The sequence below is a fragment of the Haliaeetus albicilla genome, chromosome 23 (assembly GCF_947461875.1).
Source record: "Haliaeetus albicilla chromosome 23, bHalAlb1.1, whole genome shotgun sequence".
NCBI lineage: Eukaryota > Metazoa > Chordata > Aves > Accipitriformes > Accipitridae > Haliaeetus > Haliaeetus albicilla.
This window is the reverse complement of record NC_091505.1, coordinates 15782070-15808405: the sequence shown is the minus strand read 5'-3', so window position 1 is coordinate 15808405 and position 26336 is coordinate 15782070. Positions and strand designations below refer to the sequence as shown.

At 42.1% G+C, this 26336-nt stretch overlaps 1 protein-coding gene across 4 annotated transcripts in view; it reads left to right on the top strand.

Annotated features, from left to right (window-relative positions):
* LRCH2 (leucine rich repeats and calponin homology domain containing 2) overlaps positions 1-10285 on the top strand; it is a 57522-nt gene extending 47237 nt beyond the window's left edge. For all 4 annotated transcript variants that reach the window (XM_069811360.1, XM_069811363.1, XM_069811359.1 and 1 more), the window contains one exon: positions 436-10285. In XM_069811360.1, the coding sequence (XP_069667461.1) occupies positions 436-555 (120 nt within the window). In that variant the 3' untranslated portion in view covers positions 556-10285. The remainder of the gene's footprint in view (positions 1-435) is intronic.
* The last annotated feature ends 16051 nt before the right edge of the window (positions 10286-26336 follow it).

The following is a 26336-nucleotide window of genomic DNA, read 5'->3' as shown; positions in this document are numbered from 1 at the left end:
TTTCTTGGGGAATGGCTCATTACTGGGGACCCAGTTTGTCAGCACTTCTAAGTTTTCCCAAGGGAAAAATTGGTAATAAGGCTACAAAACAAGGGAAGGGGGAAGTAAGCCACTGAGCCAGCAGTGCCCATCAGCCTGTTTTTCTTGCTCTGCTTATGAAAAGAAACAGAGTCTTTGGCTTTATGAAATTAGCAGTCTTTTATGTGTCTTCTGATGTTGTCATAGTTTAACACTTTAAACAGATCTTAGATATAATTGGTTTCTGAACATTCTGTTACTGTAGAGAACCACATGCAAAATCTAAGGTCGAAGACATTTTCTATGCAAGTGTCTTAGTGATGTATGTGTGACTTCAGAGAGAACGTGTTTGTTACCTGCCTTTGGGGGAAAAAAAAAAAGAATGAAGCATGATACACGTACTGCTTTATTTTGCAGGAGAGACTTTGCTTGCCTCATCACATTCTGGAGGAAAGGGGTCTGGTGAAGGTTGGCCTCACAGTTCAAGCTCTGCTTGAATTGCCTACACTGAAAGTATCTCAGCTTTCCTCCATGTGACGTGACTTCTTCGAAGCTAGACAACTTACCGTTCGATCTGTTGATCTGTATTGCTCTGAGGCAGTTCAGCTTCCTACATGGGAACATCCAAGCCATCAAAAACTAATATCTGTCCAGATGCTGTAGAGAGCCTTACTTTGGAGTTGTACATGAAAACCTTGGAGTCAGCTGACAGTTAAAAGAACATAATTATTCTTTTTTTTCTTTTTTGTAATTGGATGCACAAAGAGATGGTGGTAACATCAGTTTCTCTTTCCAGTTAATTTAAGTTAAAAGCTGCCATTTAACATCTCTCAGTGTTACAGTTAAATGCTGGATTTCTTTTCCTACATTGAAAATGGTGTTTGAATTATTTTAGAAGTATAAAGCACATTACCACCACCCCACCCCGCCCCTTTACTCTTTCAAGTCAATCATTTGATTTAAAGGTAAGACAAAAATGTAGCCATGGTATGATGGTAAAAATGCAAGCGACTGATCACTTGTAATCCACTTTCACTCTCTCAGAAAGCTTAATATTTGTGTTCTTTATTTTTTGCACTCCTGATTGTAACTTACACACTTCTAACATTGCCAGTATTTAGTCTGAGTGTATGGTGATTACACAAAACAGTATATAATGGGAAAAGGACACATTTTACTGAGTTTTTTCCAGTCTTCTAGGTTGGTGCCAAATATTTTTTTCAGTTGTACTGTAGATTGTTTACATGTGAAGTGCCTGTGTAATTGATAACTCTTAATAGTCTTAAACATTTTTGAAATTTCTTTGTTTAAAATAGATAAAATGGAAATTTTAAAATATTTTAATAGGTTTTTGTAAAATCAGTATGTGAAGATTTAAGTAATACTTCACATTTTTGATGTTGGGTGTTTTAAGTTTGTTGCACAATTTAATTGGTTATTTTGATGTCTAATAATTAGAAAATACTGTAAATACTTTTTATTTATGATATTTAATTTGATAATACCTAATCACTTTTGGTTTAATGTATTATTGGACAAAAAAAAAGTTGTCTACTTTTCTTTGTTTGGGACAAACAAATATACATGGTGAGTACGACATGAGGACTAGTGATGCATACAGAGTAGTTTAGGACATTTTGATAAAACTGCCAAAATCTCAGGTTTACGCTGTGACTTTCAGGATTTTGTGTAATATTGCTCCTGATCTCACGTTACGTTTTTACAACAGGTTTATCCATAATTAGTTGGGAAATATCAATGTTTATCTTTTTTAGTGTTTATGGGATTTATTGTATAATTTACACAAGTGTGGCATAGCACACAAATCAGTTTGTACAAATGTCACTGTGCTGAGACATTAGATTTTTCTGGATAAATGTGAAAGAAAAATTTCCACTGTGGTGGTTTTTTGAAACGTAGGAGTTTATGCATTTGTTTGCTTCTGCACAAATTCTCGGTGTTTTGAGAACATTCTGAAACCATACACAGTTGAGTTCTCTTGTCCAAACAAGTTGCAAATAATTTCATAATTTTAGTAATAGATCTGTTTGCATTAGTTTGTTCTTCATGAATAGGTAGCTCAATTAAAAAAAAAAAGTTCTGACTGTCACAGATTTTCTGTTTCAGGCTACATTGATTTTGATTGAGGAATATGTTTGCCAAGCATGTAACAAGATTTGATTCTGTTCTTTCCAACTGATCAACACCCCATGTAATATAATTCATAACAGAATGAGGGAGGGGTATAGTTTACTCCTTACTTCATTTACTATAGTCCTTAAAATCAATAGCTGAGAGGAAAAGTAACCTCTTTCTGATGACAAGACTTTAAAAAAAAGAAAGATAAATTATTTTTAAATCCATCGCAACAAGCTGATTCATGTTTAGTAGTTAAAAACCACTAATGTTCTTATAATATTTTCTTAAAATACAGCTCATGGAGAGGCTGGCGTAAAACTTAATTTGCAAAGTCCTAGATATAAATCTTAGGTTACATAAATACTTGTTTAAGGAAACTGGATTGCTTTGACCTTTGAAGTACGGTATTTCAAATCTCTCTGGTTTTTAAATCATTCACATAATACTCGTTTTAACAACTTAAGTCTCTGTTTTTTGTTAAAGGCCGTATCTGAAAAGTCATGCTAAGACTAAAATGATAAAGTAATATAATTCATTGAGCAAAATGCTTGTTTGCTACATTTGAAGAACACAACCGTTCAAAAAAAAAAGTTGGTCTTTCAATTCCTTGCTAAGGTATTGACAACAACAAAGTTCTATTTTGGTATGTTAGCCATAGAATTGCTAACTGTAAATTGTCACTTTCAGTTATCAGGCTTAAACTGATCAACACTACTATTTCATTGTCATATTTAAAGATGTTTTCTGATCTTAAAGTAACTTTTTTCCTACTATATCTAAATTTTTAAAGTTATATCACAGTGTAAACATTAAGAATTCCCTTGATGTAGCATGCCAGATGATTACAAGGTTTTTTTAAGCTTAGCTTATTTCCTAAGTAACTTGAAAACTGGATATGCAATTAACATACTCATTTTAAACTGTATCTCTGAAGTTGAAAACTACTAAAATAACTTTTTTTTTTAAGTACTCTGGACTTCTTCCCCACAAACTTGCTAGAAACAGTCTTACTTTGCCATTCATTGGAAATTATTATGGCCATGTTCATGCTTATGGGAAAGGATAATAATGACTCTTCCAGGGCTTCCTTTGTAGCATTGCAAAGATTAAGGCCTTCAAGTACCCTTAGGAGCAATCTGAGAAGTTCCACTGTGCCTGGATGAATCTTTTCTCATCTCTTTTTAGCTGCTTTTACAAATAATAATAATCTAAAGCTTTGCTAAAGTTGGCTGTTCCCATTGTGATTTTTTTTTTAGGAGCAACTGCAAAAAAGATGCTAAAAAAGTTTTGAGTTCTAATTTTAAAGCAGCCCATGGAAATTGCTGCTGTCTTCCCTGTACAAGATTTTGCCTACTATTCCCTTTCTCCCTTTCCATTTGATTCCCAGAATCTTCTTACTTATTTTTGTTTGTTCACAGATCTAGTGACTTGACATTGTTCGTTACTGTATGCCACTTTCCTCCTTCGTCTTTACTTTTTTTAAAGAAAATGCTCCAATGACACTGGTGACTTCTGAGATTCCAGAATCCCTGCTCCCAACATTTAGTGTGTTTGAGAGATCCTTTCCTATTTTTAGGATGCAATGTCATTACTTAATACTTGGTACAGCTGATAGGATGGTTAAAAGCGGAGGCCTGCCCAATTCCTATAGTAGTTGCTCAGTTTTTACTTTGGATGTGAAGAGAAGTCACCATTAAAAGCTTTAGGAAACTGCATTAAGTTTTCCTAATAAATTTAAGAGTTAACTAGGGTGCTTTTGTTATTGTGAATGCTATACAAAGTTACTACAATAATGTGGTGTGAACCATAAATTACTGAGTGAATCAACATACTGACAGGGCTTCTGGCCTTGTGTGTTTTTTCTATTTTTATGTCATTGGATGTCGCACATGAATGATCTTTCATTTAAGCAATAAAGCCCCAGATATTGTGAGATCTTAAAGCAGTGGCATTAGAATAGTTGTAAAGTGTGGTGACTTCCCCCACAGTATCTCAGAAATGCTTTTCATCTATTATATAATAATGCTAATCCAGTGTGCTAGCTGGGGCACTGCTGAGGATGCAGTAAACCATCTATACCCATGTATCTGGAGGCCTTCCAAAATATAAGAACTAAAATTATCATAAAGTACAGAGGAATACATTTGAAACAATAAATAACTATGACAAATAATAAGAATCTCTGGGTAAAACGCTAGCTTCACCGAAGTCAATGCAAGTTTTGCTCTTAACTTCAGTAAGGATTTCACCTTTTTGGTTTATGGAACACCCAAGTTGGAGCCCATAGCAAACATGGCTTAAATTTGTTTGACACTAGCAAAGCTTTAGTGTCACATTCTTGACTAAGAATAGTGACCTCTGGTAAGTCAAAGGAAGCTTTAAAATATTACACTGATTCATTTATTTAATACAAATTTTCTGATATGCCATATACAATATTAAGATGGTAGGAAAAATTACTTTGAAGCACAGCTTTCATATTATGGGAAGGTATGTTACCTCAGTAAAATTGCAGGTGAGGACTACCATCAGTTATTTACTGCACTAAAAACTTTATTTCAAATATCTTACCGTTTACCAGCAGTCTTCTCAGATTTTGACATAAATCTGTAGCCAAATTAAAACAAAAAGTGAAAAGGCATCTGTTTTCACTAAAATTGAATTTCCATGTCTCTTCTCAGTATTGAAGAGAAGGAAAAAGGTCTGACATTTCTTTTCTGCTGATTTCTTAAATGCTTGTGTGAAAGGTAGTTGTATCTAATACAGCTGCGGTCTGCCTGTTTGTCTCGGAATTGGTCTGTGTACCAATGCAGAAATAAAGCACATTAATAATTCAACTGAGTTCAACCGAAAGCAACTTGTGGAAGGTTTTAGCAATTTGCTGCAAATAGGAGATGATTTTGTATTGGTAAATCAAATTTCTCTTTTTCATCTCTAAATCAGGCTAACGTATGTGTTTCTTTCAAGAGGTACATCATATTAAAGTGACCTCTACTTCAAAAACAAAAGCAAATAAACATAACACCACCCCAACACACAAAAAAACTGGTGAAATATTTCCTGTTTGTAGGTGACTCTTTGGAATTTTAAAAAAAATCATTAAGACCAGGAATGGGAAAGGCAAAGTGTAGTTTTCCAAGGAGAGAGTGCTCTGAGTTGATCTCACACTGAATCACTTCACAATGAAAAGCTTTTAGTTTTAGTAGAGAAAGAAAGGTTTTGTAGCTGCTTCATGGCAAGGGAGGCAGATCCTTAAGTACATGGAGCTTTCCGCAGAGGTTACAACAACAAGAAATTTGGCATGTTTGTTTTCCCAAAGACTGTATGTTTTGGATAGCTCTATCCCAGTGCTGCAGAATGCAGAAAACATTGCCCATTCCAAGCCCTGGGTAGGGTACCTAGTTGGTGCCATTTGCACTACCCTCTGGCTTTGTAGTGATGAGACTGCAACTTCTGAAGGAAGCACCTCCTTACTTCATACTGCTGCCTCCTCCTGCATAGGCTGCAGAGTTCTTTTAAATACGTGTTTGCAGTCTGGATAAAACACGAAGGAAAGCAGTAACTTTACTTGAGAGTAATAGATAAGTAGATGTTTGCCAGTATTTAACTTCTACCCGCAAAGAATGACGTAGTGAGACAGAGCAAGCTTGCTCTAGGAACTACAGAACTTCACTGATTGGAAATTGCACCATGGCTCTTAACAGGTTAGTGTGTCACTTGTCCTCTCATGTGAGTGAATCAGAACAGTAATACTGTTTCTTGTTCCATATGCAACACACTGTGGGATATACGTAATTCACTTACAAATGGAATGAAAGGCAAACTGTATTTTTTAATCAAGAATTTTATGGCACAGATCACTTTGGTAAAATAACTATGAAGGTAAAAAATTATTCTCTTCCTGTGAAGAAAATTTCTGCTGGTCTTGACTGTTAAAATAGAGAACATATGTGATTAACTGAATTTTAGTTTAAACTTGCCACTGCACAGGAACAGTTCTGGTTCCTGTGTTTCTTATATAATAAAATGCCACTTTGCTTTATTTGTCTTTAAGTATTTCACATAGTACAATTCTGACAGCATTATTTTAAAGTTATGGTTATATGCAGTATTTGTTCCCTCATTGTTTTTGATCTTTTTTTTTTACTTTTTTTAACATGGGAGGCAAAGGGAGGCAAAATTGCTATAAGCTACCTGATTAATTTCTATGGAAAGAATAAAAGTTGTTATAAAAATGACATAATCAGTCATTTTTAGTTCAAATGTTTTATAGCTGACTGCATTTTCAAAGAAGAATTTTTAATATAGTTTTCCCATATACATTTAGAATCTAAATTTTAAACAAAACCAAAAAGTCTTTGCAGGACTCCTTTAGTATCTTAGCAAATATTAAAGGAGAATAATAGCTCAAACTGACAGCAAATTTAATTGTTTTGGGAAACCTTCCCTTTTGGCAGTGTTAGGTTTATGGTTGGACTCTATCTTAAAGGTCTTTTCCAACCTAAATGATTCTCTGATTCTATGACTTCAGTGAGACCAGAATGTCCCTCAGTAGTTTTCTAACTGAGCTACAACATAAAGTTAGTGATTTAAAATGAATTCTTGGCACTATGAGGATTTCCTCACTTCTTTAAATGAAATATGGCAAATGTAACCTTTTTTTTTCCACAAAAGTTTTATGAAGGCAGGTTGTAAAACAGAATATTTGGAAATAATCACAAGGATACCTTTTTGTTTCATTTTTAAATATGAGTGAACCAGTGAAACATTTCCAGAACTGCTATATTTGTTTAGGATTTGGTCATGCCATTCCTGGCATGGGAACTCCCATTGTTCAGTATTAGTACGCTTTCTGGAGCATGTGCAAGATTGTGCTCTTCACATGCAAATGTTAATACGGTTGTGTTTCCTGAATTGATGTGTTACATTAAGCATGGCTGCAACTGTGGGAATTCTTAGCTGCAACTGTTCGTGTCTGTTGCAGCAGCAGGTGATGCAAGGCTTTGATTCCCATGAGGGGCATATGCAGGCATTGCAAAAGGGTTGTTTGGTGGATTATGTTGGGAATAATGTGAATAGTTTTTACTATTATGTAATGTGTAGAACAAGGAAAATGTGATTGCTTTACGATTATCATTCCGTTGGTATTCAGTTATTTTATTTCGTAACTCGTGATTATAAAACTCAGAAAATGCAATGTAACCAAATGATCAATATGTAAATGTGTGCAGGACATGACAGAAGTAGTTCTGAGGCACAGTTGGAGAGTGATCATTTAAAAATAGATGCTTAAATTGTGTATATATTTGCAACATCTTTGATAGTGCATTTTAATTCATTCTGCATTTCATATTCTTGTAAAGTGCATCTTCCACACTTCTGGAGATTGTCTACTTGTACATACTAAGTCTTTTTTCAGGACTTCCATTATTGCTGGAGCTTCCAACAGATATGTTTCTTTTGAAAAATGTTCCTACTGTTATTTTTTTGTAAATAGTTTTTTGTATTAAATTTGCATGGATAAACCCCACATTTCTAAAACCAGTGTACATACTCTGTGTATAAAATACAAACTGTTTCATACCTTTCATGCAGTCAAGTTATTCAATTTGATTTCACTTCGGTTTTTATATATTTGTTGTAAGTAATAAGAATTTGTTGTATGTTCTTTCAAATGTTTTTGTTGCAGTTTTGATAGATAAGTGACCTGCCTCATGACATATCAGGAAATATGTTCTTTTATAGTGACAAACAAAAGAAATGTTAACTCTTATTCCAGGGAAATACGTTACACTTTTACATATGAAGCATGTTAGGAATTTGGTTTTGACCAACAGGGATGTAAGTGGTGAGAACACATGAAGATAAAGATGCCTTTACTTGTAGCAAGGTCTTTATATATTTACACACTTTCCTGTCTTACACAACGTGAAAACCACCCAGTGTCTTAGAGCATATGTATCTGGAACAACATAGTTTTTTGAATCTTGCTAATAATAAGCTTAATCCAGTACGGAAACTCCTACTGACGGAGGTGATCTGCTTCCCTTCTGTTCCCTGGATTGGATCTGGCAATAGCACAGGTAACCTTGTGTGTGGTTTGCAGTCATTAATTGCTAGATCCAGCATTAGGGAAACAGAACTGCCGGTGTTTGGAGCTGTAGTTAAGTTAGGTTATTCAAATGTAGGTTAAAATAGAATTCTATCCAAGGAAATTGATTTTACCTTAATGTCTTTCTGTTTATTTAAAGATCTGGATAATTTTATTATTAGACCTGAATATTGAAACTAAAAATTCTCTTTTGAGAGATGTTTTTCCCTGTGAGACTTTTCATTCTGCACCTGCATGCACCCAGCTGTTCTTTGTTTCCTGATGAAGCAGAATTTGGGACTATAAAGCAGAAATTGAGGAACAGCACTACAAAGAAAGCGAACACCATCCCTCAACAAAGGCATCTAAACAGTTGGAACTTTTTTTGCAGTTATTGATGAGGGGTTTGTGGTTGAAACGTTCTGTGAGTCTGTTGTTCAGTTGCCAGCTACAAAGAAAACTTCCCTATTATGAAAAGGCTTTTCAGGTCTACAAAGGAAATGGTACCATGTGCAGGGGTCTCTGTTCCAGGCTGGACTCCATGAACCATCAGATCCCTGTCTGGCTTTGGTCATCTTCATAGGGAGGGGCACTGTTGAATAAGGAAGTGTTGTAAGCAAAAAAAAAATCTGCGATTTCTATATGAGATGTATTGAGAGAAATGTAAAATTCATGAAGCTTTGCAGTATAATTTTTTTATTTGAGCTTGGTACATTTGATCAGGGTGCCATGAGTATGTACCAGCTGTGGATAATATGGCTCAGGCATGGACTCTTTTCATGGAGTCATGAGGTGTTAGAAGTTTTGTAAGTGGTAGAGCTATAAACAAAACATAGCTTACTACACCTGCCTTGGTAAAGGTGTGTGCTGCTGGCAGGCTGCATTGATTCCAACAGGATTTGGGAACTCATGGTGCTGAATACATTTTATAGATCTTTATTGCAGTGCTTCCTCCACCCAGTGATTCTTCATGAGTAGTTCTTAGGTCCATATGGGTCTTGCTGACTGCAGTAACCTTTTCAGATGTCACACTGAGCTTTTTCAGCTTCTATTTCCTAAATCAAAGATGGTGAACTACTGCGAAATAGAACTTTTTTGTTTTCTGTTCAGGCTTGAAATCTGTATCTCCCTCCATAGTCTGTCAGATACCTGCAACGTATGTTCTCCTGCTGTATCTGCTTTTACAGTCTCTCCTCAGTGTCCTGCTTCTAGACCAGTTGTACATCTTGTTGTCTTCAGCTGCTGGTTTGCATTGGTTAAGATTCATTGTTATGACGGTAGCCTTTTAACTTTCCTCTCTGATTAAGACATATCTACACCAGTGGTGGATATAACTACAGTGCCCCAGGCTAGCATCACTGTTCTGATTCTTAGTTTGTGGAAACTGAGAATTTAAAAAAAAAAGAAAAACAACACCCCCCCCCCCCACGTCGTCCATTGTTTCACAGAATTCTCTTGTTTCTGGTTCTGTGTTCAGACACATTAATCAGTTCCTCTGAGTGGCTCCAAATATCACTCAAATGTCTGTTAGAACCCTTCCAAGAATATTTTTTAAAAAGTTTGAAGTTTAATGTTGCAATGACTTTAGCAGATTAAACCTATTTGCAAAATGTGTATGTAATTATTTGTGGTTTTAATTAGTTAGGCCTCTAATAATGGAAATCTCATGCTAATAATATTCTGATTATATAGCCAAAGAGTAGATTATAATATGAATATCTAGTTTTCACAGCTATAACACATTGCCTTCAGAACTGAATGATGCATAACTCAGCACAATAGCTCATAGCTACTAGTAAAGGCAATATAAGAAGAATTAGAACATGTTAATTTTTCTGAAATTCACAGGTGATTGTTAAAGGTTTGACTTTGTATCATCTTAACATAGTTTTCATTATAGTGGGGAAGTGGAACAACTAGACTGTATGTGGAACCTCTGTAGGTTTTTTATTAGTTAACATTTAAATGTGACAAACTTAACTGGAATACTTGTATTTTTCAGCAACTCAATAAACATCTATCTTTGGAGTATTATAATTGTGGCTTTATTATAATTATTTCATTACCAGAATTCATACAACTTTTCATATATACATACAAACAGATACAGTGTGTGTGTGTGTGATCTCTAGATCAATGACAAGTTGAAGAAATGATAAAGGATTTACCCAGAGAAAACCATGTGTTCTGTGTTAGCTGATCCTGTAAGGCCTCTGCTTATATACCTGGTTCTGTTGCATTGTTGATGATAAAGAATAACCTCTTCTACTATATCCATAGGAGGCAGAAAAAACAAGTTCATATCTAAGAATGGAACTGTGGGACTGTATATTGTTGCCACCACCCTAGCACACAACTATGAAAGCTCATATCAGCATGGGGACTGCAGGAGGCCACCACTTTTTGTGTCTTCATCTTGTTATCTGTCCATCCCACTTGCACGTGGCATTGCATTCCTCTGTATATAAGAAACTCTATTGAAGGTGGTTGTTGGAGGTCTTGGGGCTCACTGCTTTGATGAGTTTAAGGTGCAAACCTTCCAGAGGACCATCTCCCTTACTCTCATCCTTTCACAGGAGATGGCCCCAGTGCCAGTGAAAAATTGTCTCATTAAGTGGTATACTACTAGTTTTATCTTCCATAAAACTGTCAGATAGAGCTACCTTACATTTCCTGCTCTTCAGCATTCCAGAGAGGTTCATTGCTTTTTTTCTCCTAACACATTTACAGGTATTTTTCTGCTCCAAAGTTACTGGGTTTTTTTAAATCCTGTTGCAGCTCAAGTGAGAAATATGTTAAGTGTAAATGTTAATTTGTTAAGACTGTGACATTTCAGATAGGCAGGTAGGAATTCATGAGCTTATGAGACCTAGTTCGTTTCAGCCACTTGCTTTTGATCTCCAGAATCTCCTGTTCTCCTTTAATCAGAAGACAAAAAAAAAAGTAAAGCAACAGCTAACACTATGCTTCCTAGCATAAGCTTCCAAGTGCATGAACTTCTGAAAAAATTTAAGACAAACCATCCCACACTCCATGTATTCCCAGCCCCTAAGAAACTCAAGCAAAAGAAAGGAGGATTATCTCTGAAAACTTTCAGTGATATTGCTTAGAAATGGGTAAGTAGTATTGAATTTGGTCACAAATAGCACTTATATTAAAGCTATTCTCCACTAATCAGTGCGTGATGTGTCTAGCTTGCACACTCCACTGTGTACTGAAATAAGTTCATTCTGTTCTTACTGGAGAAAGACATACATACAACAATGAAATTGAGATACTTCTGCCAACAGTGATAATTGTGATTTTTGGCTTGAGCACCATAAACTTCTATTTCCCAGGAATATTAGTTAAATGATGATTATATTGTTTCTGGTGAAATGGTGGGGGAATTGTCAAATGGTTTCCTTCCTCTCCTTCCTCCTGTCTTTGCAAATGAAGAATTGCAAAAGAAGAGTCGTAGTAGCTAGAATTATTACTCTTGGACCACCCCAGTGAATCAAGCATCATTTGTTACTCAATGTTCTTGCTCTTCTCTCAGCAGTCCCATGCTTGCCTCTTTATCCGTTATTCTAGTATTGCATGTATATGGCATCAATGAGCCTTATTTGTGTGTTTAGGATCTTCAGAACTCCCTTTGCCAATTTTTAACTTGCTGGTGGTTTAGAAATAGTCTTGTCATGCAGGCTTCATTGGATGTGCTCTTTTTGATAACTTGCATTAATGTTTTGTTCAAAGTTCTTTCATTGCAAATTTAAGAGTTGTTTGATGCATAAATTGAAATGACGAACCTTGTTGTATTTAGGAAAAAGTACTTAATTCTTTCAGGGTTTACACGTGTTGCGGTTTAACCCCAGCCAGCAACTAAGCACCAGGCAGCCACTCACTTCCCCCCTACCCAGTGGGCTGGGGGAGAGAATCGGCGGGGGGAAGGGTAAGGGTAAAACTCCTGTGTTGAGATAAGAACAGTTTAATAGAACAGAAAGGAGGAAACCAATAATGACAATAATAATAATAAAAGGATTAGAATATACAAGTGATGTACAATGCAGTTGCTCATCACTTGCTGACCGATGCCTAGTTAGTTCCCGAGCAGTGATTTCCCCCCCAGCCCAACTCCCCACAGTTTATATACTTGGGCATGGTATGGAATACCCTTTTGGCCACTTTGGGTCAGGGGTCCTGGCTGTGTCCCCTCCCAGCTTCTCGTGCCCCTCCAGCCTTCTTGCTGGCTGGGTATGAGAAGCTGGAAAACACTTGACTTAGTCTAAACACTACTCAGCAACAACTGAAAACATCAGTGTGTTATCAACATTCTTCTCATACTGAACCCAAAACTATACCAGCTACTAGAAAGAAAATTAACTCTATCCCAGCTGAAACCAGGACAACATGCCCCAAAATTGGGATTTCATTTCATTTGGCTAGATTATTTGACCTTTCAGATATCAACAAACATGAAATTTTTAACTAAAAGCAAACTCAGAGTTGCCATAATGTACTTGGAAGACATCTGTAAAACACAGCTGATCTTAACTTCTGTTCCTGCAGGTAAAGGAGAAAGAAGCCTCTGCCCCATCTGTTTTTTCACACTTGGACTTTCACATAAACCAAGAAAGCCTTATGCACAGAAGGTTAAATTTAGTTTCTTTAAATAGGAACTTTTTTTAAAAGTTTAACTTTCTGATGGATGACATCTGTTTGACAATATTGGAACTTGAATGTCCCTGTGATCAGTTCTGAGTGCAGGTCGTGCTCTGCCTACAGACATTGAACCCCCTTTACTTTGGTAGTAGAGGACTGCTTCTGCACTCTGATCTCCAGGAGTACAAAGTATTCTGCTGTCACTGCATTTCTTTATACAAAATGCCTTTATTTGATACCACTGAAGCTGTTACCCTTGCAAGCTTATAAACATGAAAAACAATCAAAGGAAGTGGAACTGACATGCAGTTAAAAATATACGTCTGAGTAGGGGTCAGGGCTGCCTAAAGGGGTTTCAGCTTCCAGCAGCATTGCTGTGTTGCTACAGTCCTGGCATCCCTTCATCGCCTCTCCAAATTAGGTGAGCTCCATATCTGCCTCCTCTATAACCCTTGCCTCAACAAAGTCTGGGGCTTGCTCTAGGACTAAAATGTGTCTTGCTTAAATTTTAAACCAGTTGCCCAACAGTTAGCGTGTTTGACCCATCTCTGCCCAGGATGTTGGACTAGACGATCTCCTGAAGTCCCTTCCAGCCTTGGCTCTGCTCTGCTCCGTCTGGCAGGCAATGCTTTTGCGGCAGCTGTGAGCATCCTTCGGCTCTGTGAGATCTGCAGCGTGCTTGCTGGCTCATGGGCTTCCGAGGATGGTGCCTCAGGAAAAACAGCTGGCTGGTGAGCAGACTTTAGACAGCTGTGGAGGGTGGTTTGTGTGATGATTTTTTTTTTTTTTTAGGGAAAGGGATGGGGAGCACACAAGCGCCCCTGTCAGTTGGCAGAACAGAGGGTGGGATGTTTCTTCAAGTGAGTATGCTCTGACAGTTCCAAAATGAACAGCTGGATTGGTATGAAAATGGTTCTCTATTGCTAGTTAATTTGTCAGGCTAGCTGATGTGCTGTGATTGTGATGGACTGAAGTAATCCAAAGGTATTTTTAGCCTGCCCCACACCACACTCTTCAGTTAAGCTCACAGTTTTGAGTGGGCAGTTCATGCATTGTGGTGCCATGAAAAGCACCCACAAAAAGTGCTACTGTGGGCCAGAAACTTTTTAAACAGTGTAGGAGACAAATTCAGAACAAAATATGGCATTTGAAATTGGGCTGTCAAAAGCGATTAAGGGTAGGGAGCATATTTACTTGCTTCCCCCCACCCCTGTCCAGCAGGAAGAAGACAGTGGCTAACTTGTATTCTGTTGAGCAGTCCTTCCTGGTGGGGAGGAATTTCTGACTTCTGATGAATGTTTTCTGTGCCAGACATTCACAGGCAGAAAATCTAAAAGTATGGGAAAATTTGTTTCATGCTTGATATTCTCACACAATAAAACAGGGACCCAATGAGGGACAGATGCTGTGGGCTGGAAGATAAGCCAAGGCAATTTCCCTTGTGAGCTGTGGCTCATTTGCTTCCTTTGGAGCAACCTCCCTGTTGTGCTGGGCAGCCCCCTCTCTTCTCCCTCCAGCCCCTTCTCCTCTCCTCCAGCACACACAACCATTCCAGTATCCCCAGTGTCCTCCCCTTTCCTATGACAACCCCTCTGCCCAAGGCAGGGTGGGCACCAGGCTGAACTGGCAGCTCTTGGCCCAGCAGAGACAGCAATAACCTCTGCCCTTTGCTATCTGCAATCCCCACCTGTGTAATTAAAGGCAGTGTCCTGGAGTAGTGAAGGCATGACCATTTCAATGGTTGAATGTCTGTGAAGACCTTTCCTACTTATCCTGTTCCTGAAAATAAATGGGTTTTCTTCAAACCCTGTTTATTTAAATACAGTTTGGCTTATGAGCCATATAATATAATGGTTTTGGCTGAGCCAATGCAAGCATCAAGGGATTTGATGTCTTGAAGGACTAAGTGGGAAGTATGACTTCACTAAGAAAGCCTCAGAGTGCCTCTTTTCCTGCAGCATGTTCCCAGGGCCTTTCTATAGAGGCAGTTGGTGCAAGACTGAGATGTTTCAGAAGGCAGCAACTCTTCAAGATTCAGGGTTATGGGTGGATTAAAAGTGTATTGTAAAGCCACTGCTCAAGTTGCGAGGAATTTAGGAGAGCATAACTCATTTTTAGAAGAGTGCAGATTGCTGCACCAACAGGTTTAAGGAATGTCTTTTACAAAAGAAGGCAAACTACTGAGATGCTTTCATTAAAAGAAATACTTTTATTTTCTCTATTAAGAGCAATCTTTCTCCGCCAGCTGAAATCCATCTTGTAAGTGGCAATTGATTAACATGTTGAAGGATTTATTAGTATATTTCTTAAAGCCTGTTGAAATATTTTTTTCCTGTTGTACATCTTCACAAGTATTACTCAAATGTACAAAGTGAACTCTTAGTCATGTAGGGCAAGCCCCAACTACAGAGCATAGCACCAGTGAAAGTCAGAAAAGGGAACAAGTAGGAAATAGCATGATGATCTTTGGTCTTAAACCTATACACCCACAAGTACCTATACCCTAGGAGTTCTGTACTTCTCAAACATTAGACTTAAGATGTTAGGTGTTAGCCAATATTTTTGTGTACAACGTGCCCAAGCAGTCTTTAAACAGGTTGAGCCCTGCCTGCAAGATGGAACTGGGACAAATGCTAGTTCTTTCCTACCAGTAACTGATCTGCTATTAAGGTTTCCCAGATTTGGTTTATTTTGGGAGGTGGCAGTGCCTCTAACAGTGCCCAAGCGTGAGAAATGCAGTAGGAGAATTACTGTTTTGATTAAGAACCCTGCGCTCTCATTTTTTTCCTCACTTTGCACGTGGGCATAACCTTTATCACAGCAAATGTTTAACTCACCTAGGGTAAACTGTGAATTTGTTGCACAACCTGGCAGGATAAGAACAACTTGTGATGGTGAGGTGCTATGCTCTGGTCTCCTGCTGAGAGCTGGAAGGCAGGGAGCTTTCCAAAGCCCTGGCTTGCAGCATCCCTGTAACCTGAAATTATACACCAGGGAGTTCAGGCTCCGATACCTGACAACTGGGTGCTTGAGGACCCAAATGTGCATCCAGCCATTACAGGGATAGAACGTTTATTCAGGCAAACCATGGACATTGGGACATACTTGACTTTCAGTTGCAGGCATCCTTGGAAGAGGTGGCTTGTTGGGTGTTACGAGCTCTGCATGCTCAGCAGCTGCTCAGTGGGAACTCAGGCATTTGTTTATAGGGCTTTGCAGTAGTGTGTCTACAGGAACTGAACCAATACATCATTGTTTTACAGCTCTTTAGTAGTGCCTCAATTCATCTTTTCACTGGACTGCTAACTGAACATTCTCCACGACATCAGATTTTGGGCTCTGGCAATTTAGCACTCCTTTATCCATGGTGAATCAAACCTTGTTGGTTTATGTCCAAGATGTTGCATTTCCTTAGATTTTTTTTTTTTTTTTTTTTTTTACCCCAAGATAAAGGCTGTGGTTAGTGCAAATGCTGCTCTGTGAGCTTCTCCAAAGGGCAAACCCAACACAGCTCCTATTGAAAAGAATCATGAGGACACTTGCGTGGGAATGGCCCACCCACAGCTCTGGCTTTGGAAATCCACTGTGCTTTTGTAGATCTTTGAGCAGTTTTACCTTCAGGTCTGGTCACATGGACCCAGTTCTTTGTCAGTGTTATTGTTGATAAATCATCTGGCAAAAACTTCTGTCCCCAACATCCCAGGGACACCTCTGTCCAGAATCAGTCTCTCCCACTACCAGGGTGGCAGGGGACAGTTTTCAAAGCAGGGCTCTGCCTTTCCAAGCACAGCTGAGCTGGATTAGCAAGACCACCCTGTCAAGAGGCTCTGTGTATCCTGTCCTCACCCTCCTCAACAGGCCATGGCTCTGCAGCAGCTGCTGGAGGAAGGCTTCTTGCACAGTAATGCTTCACAGAGAGCAGAGCTGCAAAGGAGCTCATTGGTCTCCCCTGGATTACTGTTCCTCTGCTTTTCTTTTCACTGTTACCTAACGAACGTGTGCATACTCCTCAGCATGTACAGAGATTTCCACACTGCCAAAAGAGTCTGGTCCGCCCTTTTTCACTAATCAAATTTCCTGTTGCAGAACAAACTGATGTGAGAGCATCCACAAGCCAAATTATAGTGGTGAAATCTAACCTCTTCCTGATTTCACTGGCCAATAACCAAGAGATCACAGTCAGTGCTGGGGAAGACCAACCAGCTGTAACTGCACCTCCCTGGAGAGCAGTCCTGCCGGCAATTCCTCTTATGGCACTGTAACCTATAGCTGAACTGCCAGCATCTTCTCTCAGGATCTGAGGACTGATCTTTCAGTAAATCAGCTCAATCCCACCAGTGTCACTTCTGCCTGTAACTGCCTGGGGCAGATTTTTCCATCTGCTGCGTTCCTGTCTGAAAGCTGCAGTCATCTGATCAGGACCTTGGTCAAATAATTTTTCATGGGAAATAATGGAGCGAAGCTATTCTTTGATGAGAAGGAGCCTCATGCAGTTTGAAAGGACCCAGGGGAAGCAAAGACCAAAATTTCCCATAGGATAAAAATTTAAAGTGTTTTACTTTCATACGCTTGTGGTTTTTTTCTTTTTTCCCCACAAATGAAGCGGTCCAGCTGTCATCTGCCTGTGGAGACTTGCCTGCCCATAGCCAAGATGCTGAGCGTTAGTTCAGGATGTGCAGAGCTGCAACAGTCAGTGTTGCAGGTGACGGGACCTGGGAGACCTGCAGCCTCCGAGACCAGCCAGGATTTTTCAAGATTTTCCCATCTGTTCACCACAGAGCCCCTAGCCCCAAGCTTAGACACTGGAGCCTGCAGCATGCCACTTGCTGCCTGGCTGCCAGGGGGTTTACCTGTGACACTGTCCCCTCACCAGGATCACTGCATTACCAGCAGCCTCGCTGCAAGCTGGCCAGCAGCCAAGGAGGAGTCTGTCAAAAGTTAGCTGGAACCAGCGTATTTCCACACAACACTTCTGTTCACATTAATCAGGGTTTTCTGATCAAATTGCATCCGTGGCAGGAAAATCCCTCAAACGCTGGCGTGGGGCTGTTTACTGTATCCCATGTGTGTAATGTGCTTACTTTGCTATCTGGGAGGGGATGTTGAGCCAGACGCCTTTCGTGGGCAGTGAGCAGCGGTTGTCTTCCCTATTTCTTCATGTGCATCCTATACACAAAAGACTTTCAGGCTGGTTGTTCAGATGCAGCTGCTCTAGAAACAGGAACAATTGCAGGACTTTTTCTTCCATTTTGCTATTCCAGTTTTCTATTTTTAGAGCTAGTAAATATTTTCATCTTGCGCGTTACCTGGCTGTTACCTGGCTTAAAGGAAAATCCTGATGCATTGTGGTAAGCCGTAACTGTGATCCGCATTAAATCTCAGCAACTCCCTCTCGCTGCACTTAGCCAAATGGGGGTGGGAGAATTTGTCTGCTTTATATTATGATTTTATTTTGTTGTGCATGTTCTTGAAACTCAACATAGCTGTTCAGGTGTAATACAGAATACAGATTTATGCATACCAGTATTTCTATATAAATTTGAAAGAGTTTTCCAGTGCTTCTTTCTTTTTTAGTGGTACTGATCTTTGTGTTCTTGAAATAACTTTGGTTGCATCTGCTCAGAGGTCAAGGTGATGCTTGAATTGCAGATTTTCAGACAGGCATGTTTATACTTTGTGTGTGTGTGTTACACCACTGTTGCTTGGCGCAGTGGGATGTGTCCCATCCCTTGCAAGCCACATTCTGGCTCTTCTGAAATCCTTCCTGTGGTCATTCCTAACTTAAGTGTCTTCTCATATTTTTCCTTTTATGGGAAGATTTAAATAGCTTTTAATGTAATTAACAGTATTTAGGCTTGTCCTAAATCAGCATTGGCTTGCTGATAAGAGCTGTCAGCAGATATCATTGAGGGGCTGTCTGTTCCTGACCAAAGTTATTCTGGGTTAATGCTTGCTCTCTTGGGGGAGGTGTCAGATGATTTGCATCTGAAAAGGATGAATCCTTTCAGCATTTTTGGGGTGTCTTGCTTTTTAAAAAAAAGAACTTCTTGTCGATTTGTTCACCATTAGGCCAAACTTTGTACCTTTAATAAAACATTTAATAAAGTACCTTTCAACACCAGTAAGGTGTTTACATGAGACATAAGGGCTTGGACTGCTGTTTACATTGGTGATCCCTGGCCGCCATAGAAGTCACGGGAGAGCAGGCCAGCACTGGCGTCCCCTCCAAAGGCACCCCGAGCTCCAGGAAAACCACCTGCCTCCAGGGTAAATGCTTATATGCCTTGGGGTTGCAGCTCAGAGTTCAAGGATCAGTCTGCAATAACGATCTGGACCTTGCTCTTTCTCCTGCGTTTGCCAGCTGCCTTGCTCATGCATTGACCCTGTGCTCACCCCTCTGGATCTGGCTGCCAGATCATGCTCACGGCAGCAGAGGCAGGATCAGGCTCTGACTGCAAAGCATCTCCAGGACTCACCGGTTGCATTGTTATGATGGAAGGACCTCTTCTCCCAGCCAGCCTCCTGGGGCTGCTTGGCCGTCCTGGGCTCCCTGCGAGATGGACCTGTCCTGCGTGGGCTGGGGGCCCAGCAGTGACTGAGGGGGTGACGGCTGCTCAGCCCCTGGCAGATTCTGCCCTGACCAGGGCAGCGGCAGTGCTGCATCCACACTGGAGACGAAGGCAGGAGGCAAAAACAAAGTGAGCAGGACTTGCCAGATCTTCCGCCAGCCCAGGTTAGGGCATGCAGCTGTACAGAATATCTGTCTTTTACACTTATCGCTCCCACTGCACATTGATCACACCAGAAGCACCTCTGCCAACATCTCTGTAAACTCTCCAGTACAAGACCTTGGATGGAGTTTAAAGGAGAAAAAGGGAAACTTATTTTGCTTGTCCTAAGGGCTCAGAGGCTTGTGGAAGAAAATTCATTCTTAAAAAAATGCTGCAGAGAGATCAAAGCCATGAGCTTATTCTTACTTTAAGATGGCCTGAAAGCTGAGATGGAGCACCAGCTCCTTTTGCTGTCAGTGCTGGTGCCGGCAGAGGCAGCTGGTCTCTGCATGTCAGGCACGCTGCTTTGCCCCATCGCATCTCCTTCCCCATCCGTGCTCTCAGGGCTGATCTGTAGTGTACTGTGCCGCTGCCAGGCTTTTTTCCCCAGTTACTTCATGTGAAATGTTTCTGCTTTCAAAACAACTCTCTAGACCTCTTTTTTTTTTTTTTGTCTATTTAATCCTGGAGCAACCTGAAATCAAGATTGGAAGTAATTACTACTGTCCTGCGAAACCTGGCATGTTAAATTAGGAAGATTAAAACCCACAAGCAGAACACAAATCTACTTTTGGGGCCAAATGCTGCTGGGAAAAAAACCTGGCATAAGGCAGGGCAGGTGGCCTGTGGGGAGTGGGATGCTGGTGCGATGCCAGCCAGCACCATCCTGCTGGAGGGAGGCTGGGCTGAGACCTGGGTATTCATCACAGGCAAAAGGCTGAGTGTGGCCCTGGCAGGGCTCAGCCATCCCAGCAGGAGACCCCTGAGGATGCGGCAGGATGACTTTTTTTCCCTCCTATATTTAGCACTGAAGTAGCTATTGAAATCCTGGCTGCTGTCTGTCACGTTGCTCTGGTGACAAAGCTGCTTTATGGAACTGCACGAGGTTCTCGGCACAGCACTGCACTCTCAGTTTTTCAACAGTACGTTGGCAAACAGCCTGGGAGCTTGCTCTGCTCGCTCCAGTAGCTGCAGGTCGAGCTGGGTTGAGGATTGCGCAAAGATTTAAGACTTGTGCCGTTCCAGGTAAACTCATTTTTGCAGCTGGGCTCAAAGCCACATGGTGGGAAGACTTCGGTCTTTCCTAAGACAGCCTCTGGGCTGGCTGGGGGACCCACGTATCCACCTGTGGGAGCTGATGGGTTTGGTGGGAAGAAGCAAATGAAGGTTGTTTTGTAACTCTAAATGAGCAACTACGCGGTCACAGCCTGGTGCCCAGGAGGCTGCGGTTGGCTCCTGCCTGACCTGCAGGACAGACAGGGGAGGACAGTGTGGATGGGAGCAATTTATCTTTGGATGTTTTCAGGTTCTCTGCTCCAGACAGGCTCACGGCTCAGTCTGATGGGTATGAGGTGTTATTTCTGTCTGCGCTTGCCTGAGGAACAGAAAGTGTTCCTGGAGCAGCCCTGGGCTTCCCTGTATGGGGCCAGCAGCTCCCACTGCCTCCAGGCAGCACAGGTCCGAGTCTGCAGACGCTGGGGAACAAGAGGAACAGGAGAAATGGCACCTTCTTGGGCACCAGGGATGCACAGATCTTCCCATAAACCCTGCATCCCCTGGCAGAGCCTGCCGTAGCCACAGGACCCCGGTGCACCCGGTGCTCATGATGCTGGGACCAGCCAGGTCTGCCAAGGGCAGCCATGAAGCGGAGCTCTGTCTGCAGGCATATGTAGGGTGACTCTTTGTCCCCCCAGCTCCTGCAGGGAGCTATGTCAGAGCCTTCCTGTTCTGGAGATAATTTTTAGCTTCTTTTGCATTTCTGTCTGGATGTATTCGTGGCCCATTTATTAGCAGTTGTTGCTCTGCCAGCTTTGTGTCTTTATTTCAATTCTTCCTGTAATGTCCTGGTGCATTTAGTGGCAGAACTTGGGCTCTGGTGTGCCCAGTTGTGCTCTGGATCACCTTCCAGCTTGCTGGTCCCCAGCATCCCCACAGCCCTCCCTGCACATCCCTGGCCCCTGGAGCCCATCTCTGCCACAGGCTGGTTCCCAGATGCACCTACACATTGGTCAATGCTGTCTAATTCCTCGGCCTGCCTCGCATTTTTTTTCTACAAAAATTTTATGTGCACTGGTGTGCCAGGGTAGAACCTAGTCACCGAGTTGTTTATTAAAAGCCACCACTGTGCCACAATAAGAATGAAATTATTCTCATGGGCTCTGCTAAACCCCCAGCTCAAGCCCAGCTGCATGGGAGGGAGAGTCCGAGCAAGTCCATGTGTGGGCAAAGGGCATGGGCAGGTTGTGGAAGAAATTGCTTGAGGAGCAGAAGACGATGACTCGGTGTGATGTGAAGACAGAATCCAGCGGGTTGTGGATGCTTCAGTCAGAGCGTGCTCCCAAGGCAGGAGACATTGTCTGCACAGACACCATTTCATCAGCTATTACAGGAAACCAAGATGATCAGGATGAGTCAGGGGTGCCTCTTATGCAGCAGGTAGCCTGCAGCGGAGTAAGCTGAAAGGCAGAGGGAGTGTGTGACGTTTGGCTTTCGGCTGGACGGACCTTTCTGAAAACAGAATTGATTACAGAAAGCAAAGATTTCAGCAGTGCCAGCTCTATGGCAGCCGCCTTGTTGGCTTACATGATACAGTCACATTCAAACAGCTGCTGTCCATTCTTTGAGATGCCATCTAAGCCAGGATTAGTCCCCAACAGTAGCCATCAGCAAAGAAATAGGGAAAGCTGAGGTCTCCACTCACAAGAATAAATATTGACACTGGGCATTGCTAGAGAGTCTGGATTCCTTCCATGATTTCCTGAAGTCCCATGGAAGCAGTAAGTGTTTAATTTATTAAAGCAAAGAGGGGATTTTTCTTGCAACACTCAGTCTGTCGCCACTGCCCCATGCTCCTCTTCCTAGCATGTCTCCTTGTGGTGACATGCCCTTTTTGGTGCAATTCATAATGCTGTGCTGGAGGCCATAGGTCTGTTTGGAATTGCAGAGGCTCTTATTCCGGCGCCTTGAAAAGAGCTTGTTTAATGCAAGTTGTATAAAAGAAACTGGCTTCCCTGAAACATGAGGCAGTTAAGAGCCTTTTACAAGTCATTGATTTTTCATGCCACTGGCAATTTCAAAACCATCCCTTTGGATCAAATGAAACATGCTGTTCAGTACCAAATGGTCTGTTCATAGCTGGAGCCTTTTAATTTTTATTTTTTTGAATGGGAAGCTACTTCTAAACATGGAGCTGAATTGCAAAGTTGAAAGCTTTTATTCTGAACTATCAGATCCCCATATTTTAATATAGGAAGGCAAGGGATTGCTTGACAGAACCAATTTAGCACAACTGGGATGACTGTATCAAGTATATTTTAACCAAAAGAGATTTGGCCCATTTTTTGGACTTAGCTCCAGTAATGAGCTTTGCTAATCACTTTGCTATTTGCAGTGTTTCAGCAACAATGCTGCTTTTCCTTTATTTCCTCAAATATACTCAAGGTGGATTTTTATAGAAGTGCTTTTTAATTTCTGCACCCATCTGCCTAGCATAACTGTCAGAGGCCAAGGACCCAGCCCAGGGGCTTCTCTGGTCTTTGAAATCTCTTATTCAGCCTGGAGGCACCTTTACAAGTTTTCCTTCCCTGGGATTTAGCTCTTTTATTAATCTTGGCCCTGTAGAGCAGCTGTGAGGCTCTGGGACCTGGCCAGGCTCCTGGAGGAGGAAGAAGCTCCTGCAAGATGTTCATGAGCACATAGTGACTCCAGGATCACTCACCCGGCTGATAAACCCCCAAAAATCTCATTTGTGAGCAAAGCAGACAAGTCAGTGGTGCTTCCAAATACAGTTGAGATGGGGAAGGCAGCCATACAAACAGTAAAAAGATCCCCGTGGCTTTGCCCATTGCTGCGCGCAGGGGTGTCTTGCTGCCGATACCATGGGGCTCCGAGGAAAGGTGGGCGCAGGGCACAGCAGTGGGTGGCTGAGCCCAGCCAGCAGCTATGCCGGCCACGGTGCTTGGGGACAGCTCGGTGTATGGGGGGTTTGCCAGGGCACCCTCCCAGCTGCGTGCGGGGCTTGCTAGTGAGCCAAAGCGGGTATGTTTTTATTATGCCCTTCTTCCATGAGCTTGCCTTCACCTTATGCAGGAGTTTTTTGCAACTTAACCCCATTTGCAGAATAGTTAGTATGATGCAAATGGCCTGCCTGTCCCTGCCCTGAGCTCAAGGCCATGAAGCTCTGGTCCAGCACGTGCAGGGATTTGCCCTCTGTTTCCCACAGCTTGCTAGGGCATTGCTGGCAGCTACAGCCAGTAAGGCCAAAATAAGCCAAGGTCTGAGCACGTGGCCTTTGCAGAGCTGTGCCCTAAGCCACCGCTCTCTCTCCCGCCCACGGGCAGTGCTTCCACTCAGCATCGCTGGAACAGGGCACAGATCCTCCCCAGCTTGCCCTCAGCCGACCTCCTCCTCCCGGACCAGACCAGCGTGGGCATTGCATTAACACTGGCAAGGGGAGGAACGCACCACAAGCGTCAGGTACAGGCACAAGGAGGGGACAAGAAAAGTATCTGTAGTTTGCAAAGGGAGCTGGTTTAGGCAGGAGGGCAGTGGGAGGAGGCTGGACTGGCAGGCGCTTCTCAGCAAGGAGCTCCACTCACTGCTCCTCCCTGGGTGCTCCAGCGCTGCTGGCTGCGTCATGAAGCCTTATTGTTGCAAATCCCAACTATGTTTTTTTTCCAACCTAATTTTCTCAGGAACTGACCCAGTTCTAGCACTCAGGAACTGGCATTCACCCTACTGGCATATGTTTCTCATCTGTTTCAAATGATCTGTCCAGTGCGACCTTTTCTGCTTAAGTAGCTTACACAGTGAAAATACATGAATGTTAAATCCTAATCTTGCATAACTCTGAAAGCAGGGCCATACATTTACCAGCAACAAGGGACTTTTTTTGTCCATCCTTCACAGAAAGTAGGAAGGAAACAGCCAGCACTGTGTAATTGCAGCAAAGGGAGAACTCACCCATAACCCCCTCACCTCCAAAATTCATGGGCACTCAAGGCAACAGGGTTTGTACTACCCATTCCTGCTGCTTTTTGCTTTGGAAAGATGAAAAGCAAGTGGCTGTTCACCTGTTCTAGTAGTGTACAACCACGGGCAAAGCCCCCATGGCTTTCTGGGCCTGTTTCCCAACCAAACGACACCGCAGATCAGGATAGTAGTGGGTCATGGGCTTCCTGGTCCCTCACTTCAGACCTCCCGTTGGCGCCCATTAGGACTAACTGGTCTTCATAGTCCAAGTGCTCTTCCTTACTCTCATCTGTTTTCAAAGCTGTGGTCTCACCCAGCACACAGCAGTTGGTGTCTGTTCTGGGAGGTAGTTGCTATAACCAGACGTATGGGATCACTTTTTATCTTTAGCGTAGCGAAAGGTAAAAAGGTTCTGAAATTTTGCTTACAACTGCCTTGAAAGTTCAAAAAGTTCAAAGTGTGAAGGATGGTCATGCTCTTTCCATTGGTACCTACCTTCAAAGCATCTTACTAGAGCCAGAACCAAATAGCTATGATGTGATGGGAATGGCTTCACACCTGAAAAGTGACTGTGCCTCCCTCAGGTCTGCACAGCCAACGCAGCAGGCTGGCAGTGCTGCCCTGCCTGAGCGCGCATCTACCTGTGCACGCACAGTGAAATGGAGAGGATAACTGGCAGCTGGGAAGGGGCCTGATCCTGCCTTTGCTGCTCCAGAACATTCCCATTGACTCCAAGTGGGAAGCAATAACACATTCATTCGAGCATCAATTCAAACAGCGATACCGTAAGTCTTGTACAGGTGCTTGGAGAGCAGTTTTCTTCCTAACGAGAAGTGCTCCTTTGGTTGCTGATGCTGTTTCTCATGTTCTTAGTATGTCTGAACTGTTTCTCAATATGCTCAAATTTGGCCATGGGAAGATCCAGCCTCAGCCACAGCCCGTTGCTTGTTGGGGCACGCACTCCACACCTCCACTCTTCCCGAAACGTCCTTTATTGTCCCTCCTGGAGGGGAGTTGCTGCAACCAACTTCCCTTGACTCACGCAAGGCAACATGGAGATGACCCACCCATATATTAGCTGATCCTTTAGCACAGCAACAGGAATCATGAGATGTTTTTTCAGCGAGGTGTATTCAGTATCAGAGCTCTCACCTGGGGCAAACCAGGTGTGGTTGAAGCACCCACTCCTTGTAAAGGGTGCTCCAGGCTGAGGGTGAGGGAGGGCTCACAGTGTGATGCAGGGAAGGAGAGATGAAGTAAATGGTGACAGGCAAGGCTATACAAGGGTCATGTTGACCAGCAGTGCTGATGTGCCTAGTCCACAGGAAAGGAGCGAGGGGATGGGTAATTTTACGTATTTTCTGCAGAGCCCTGAGGGGCAGGAGCAGCTGGATTGTCTCCGGAGCCAGCAACGCCAGCAAGCTCTGAGCGAGGTGCTGTGGTGGGCCAAACTGGGGCTGGCCCCAGGGCACCACTGGCCGGAGCTACATGGACTAAGGTGCTGCGTGGGCCGCGGCTCCCAGGTGCCAGGGACAGCTGTGTGCTGCCACCGCTGCGAGGGGGTCAGGCAGCCTCTGGCATTTAATGAGTCATTTAAACATTTCAAACATACTTTTGACCTACTTTAGCACAGTTATAGCAACAATTAGCACCAACACCTCATAAATCAGTGTCATCTCTGGTGCTAGCTTATTAAAGCGTCTAAA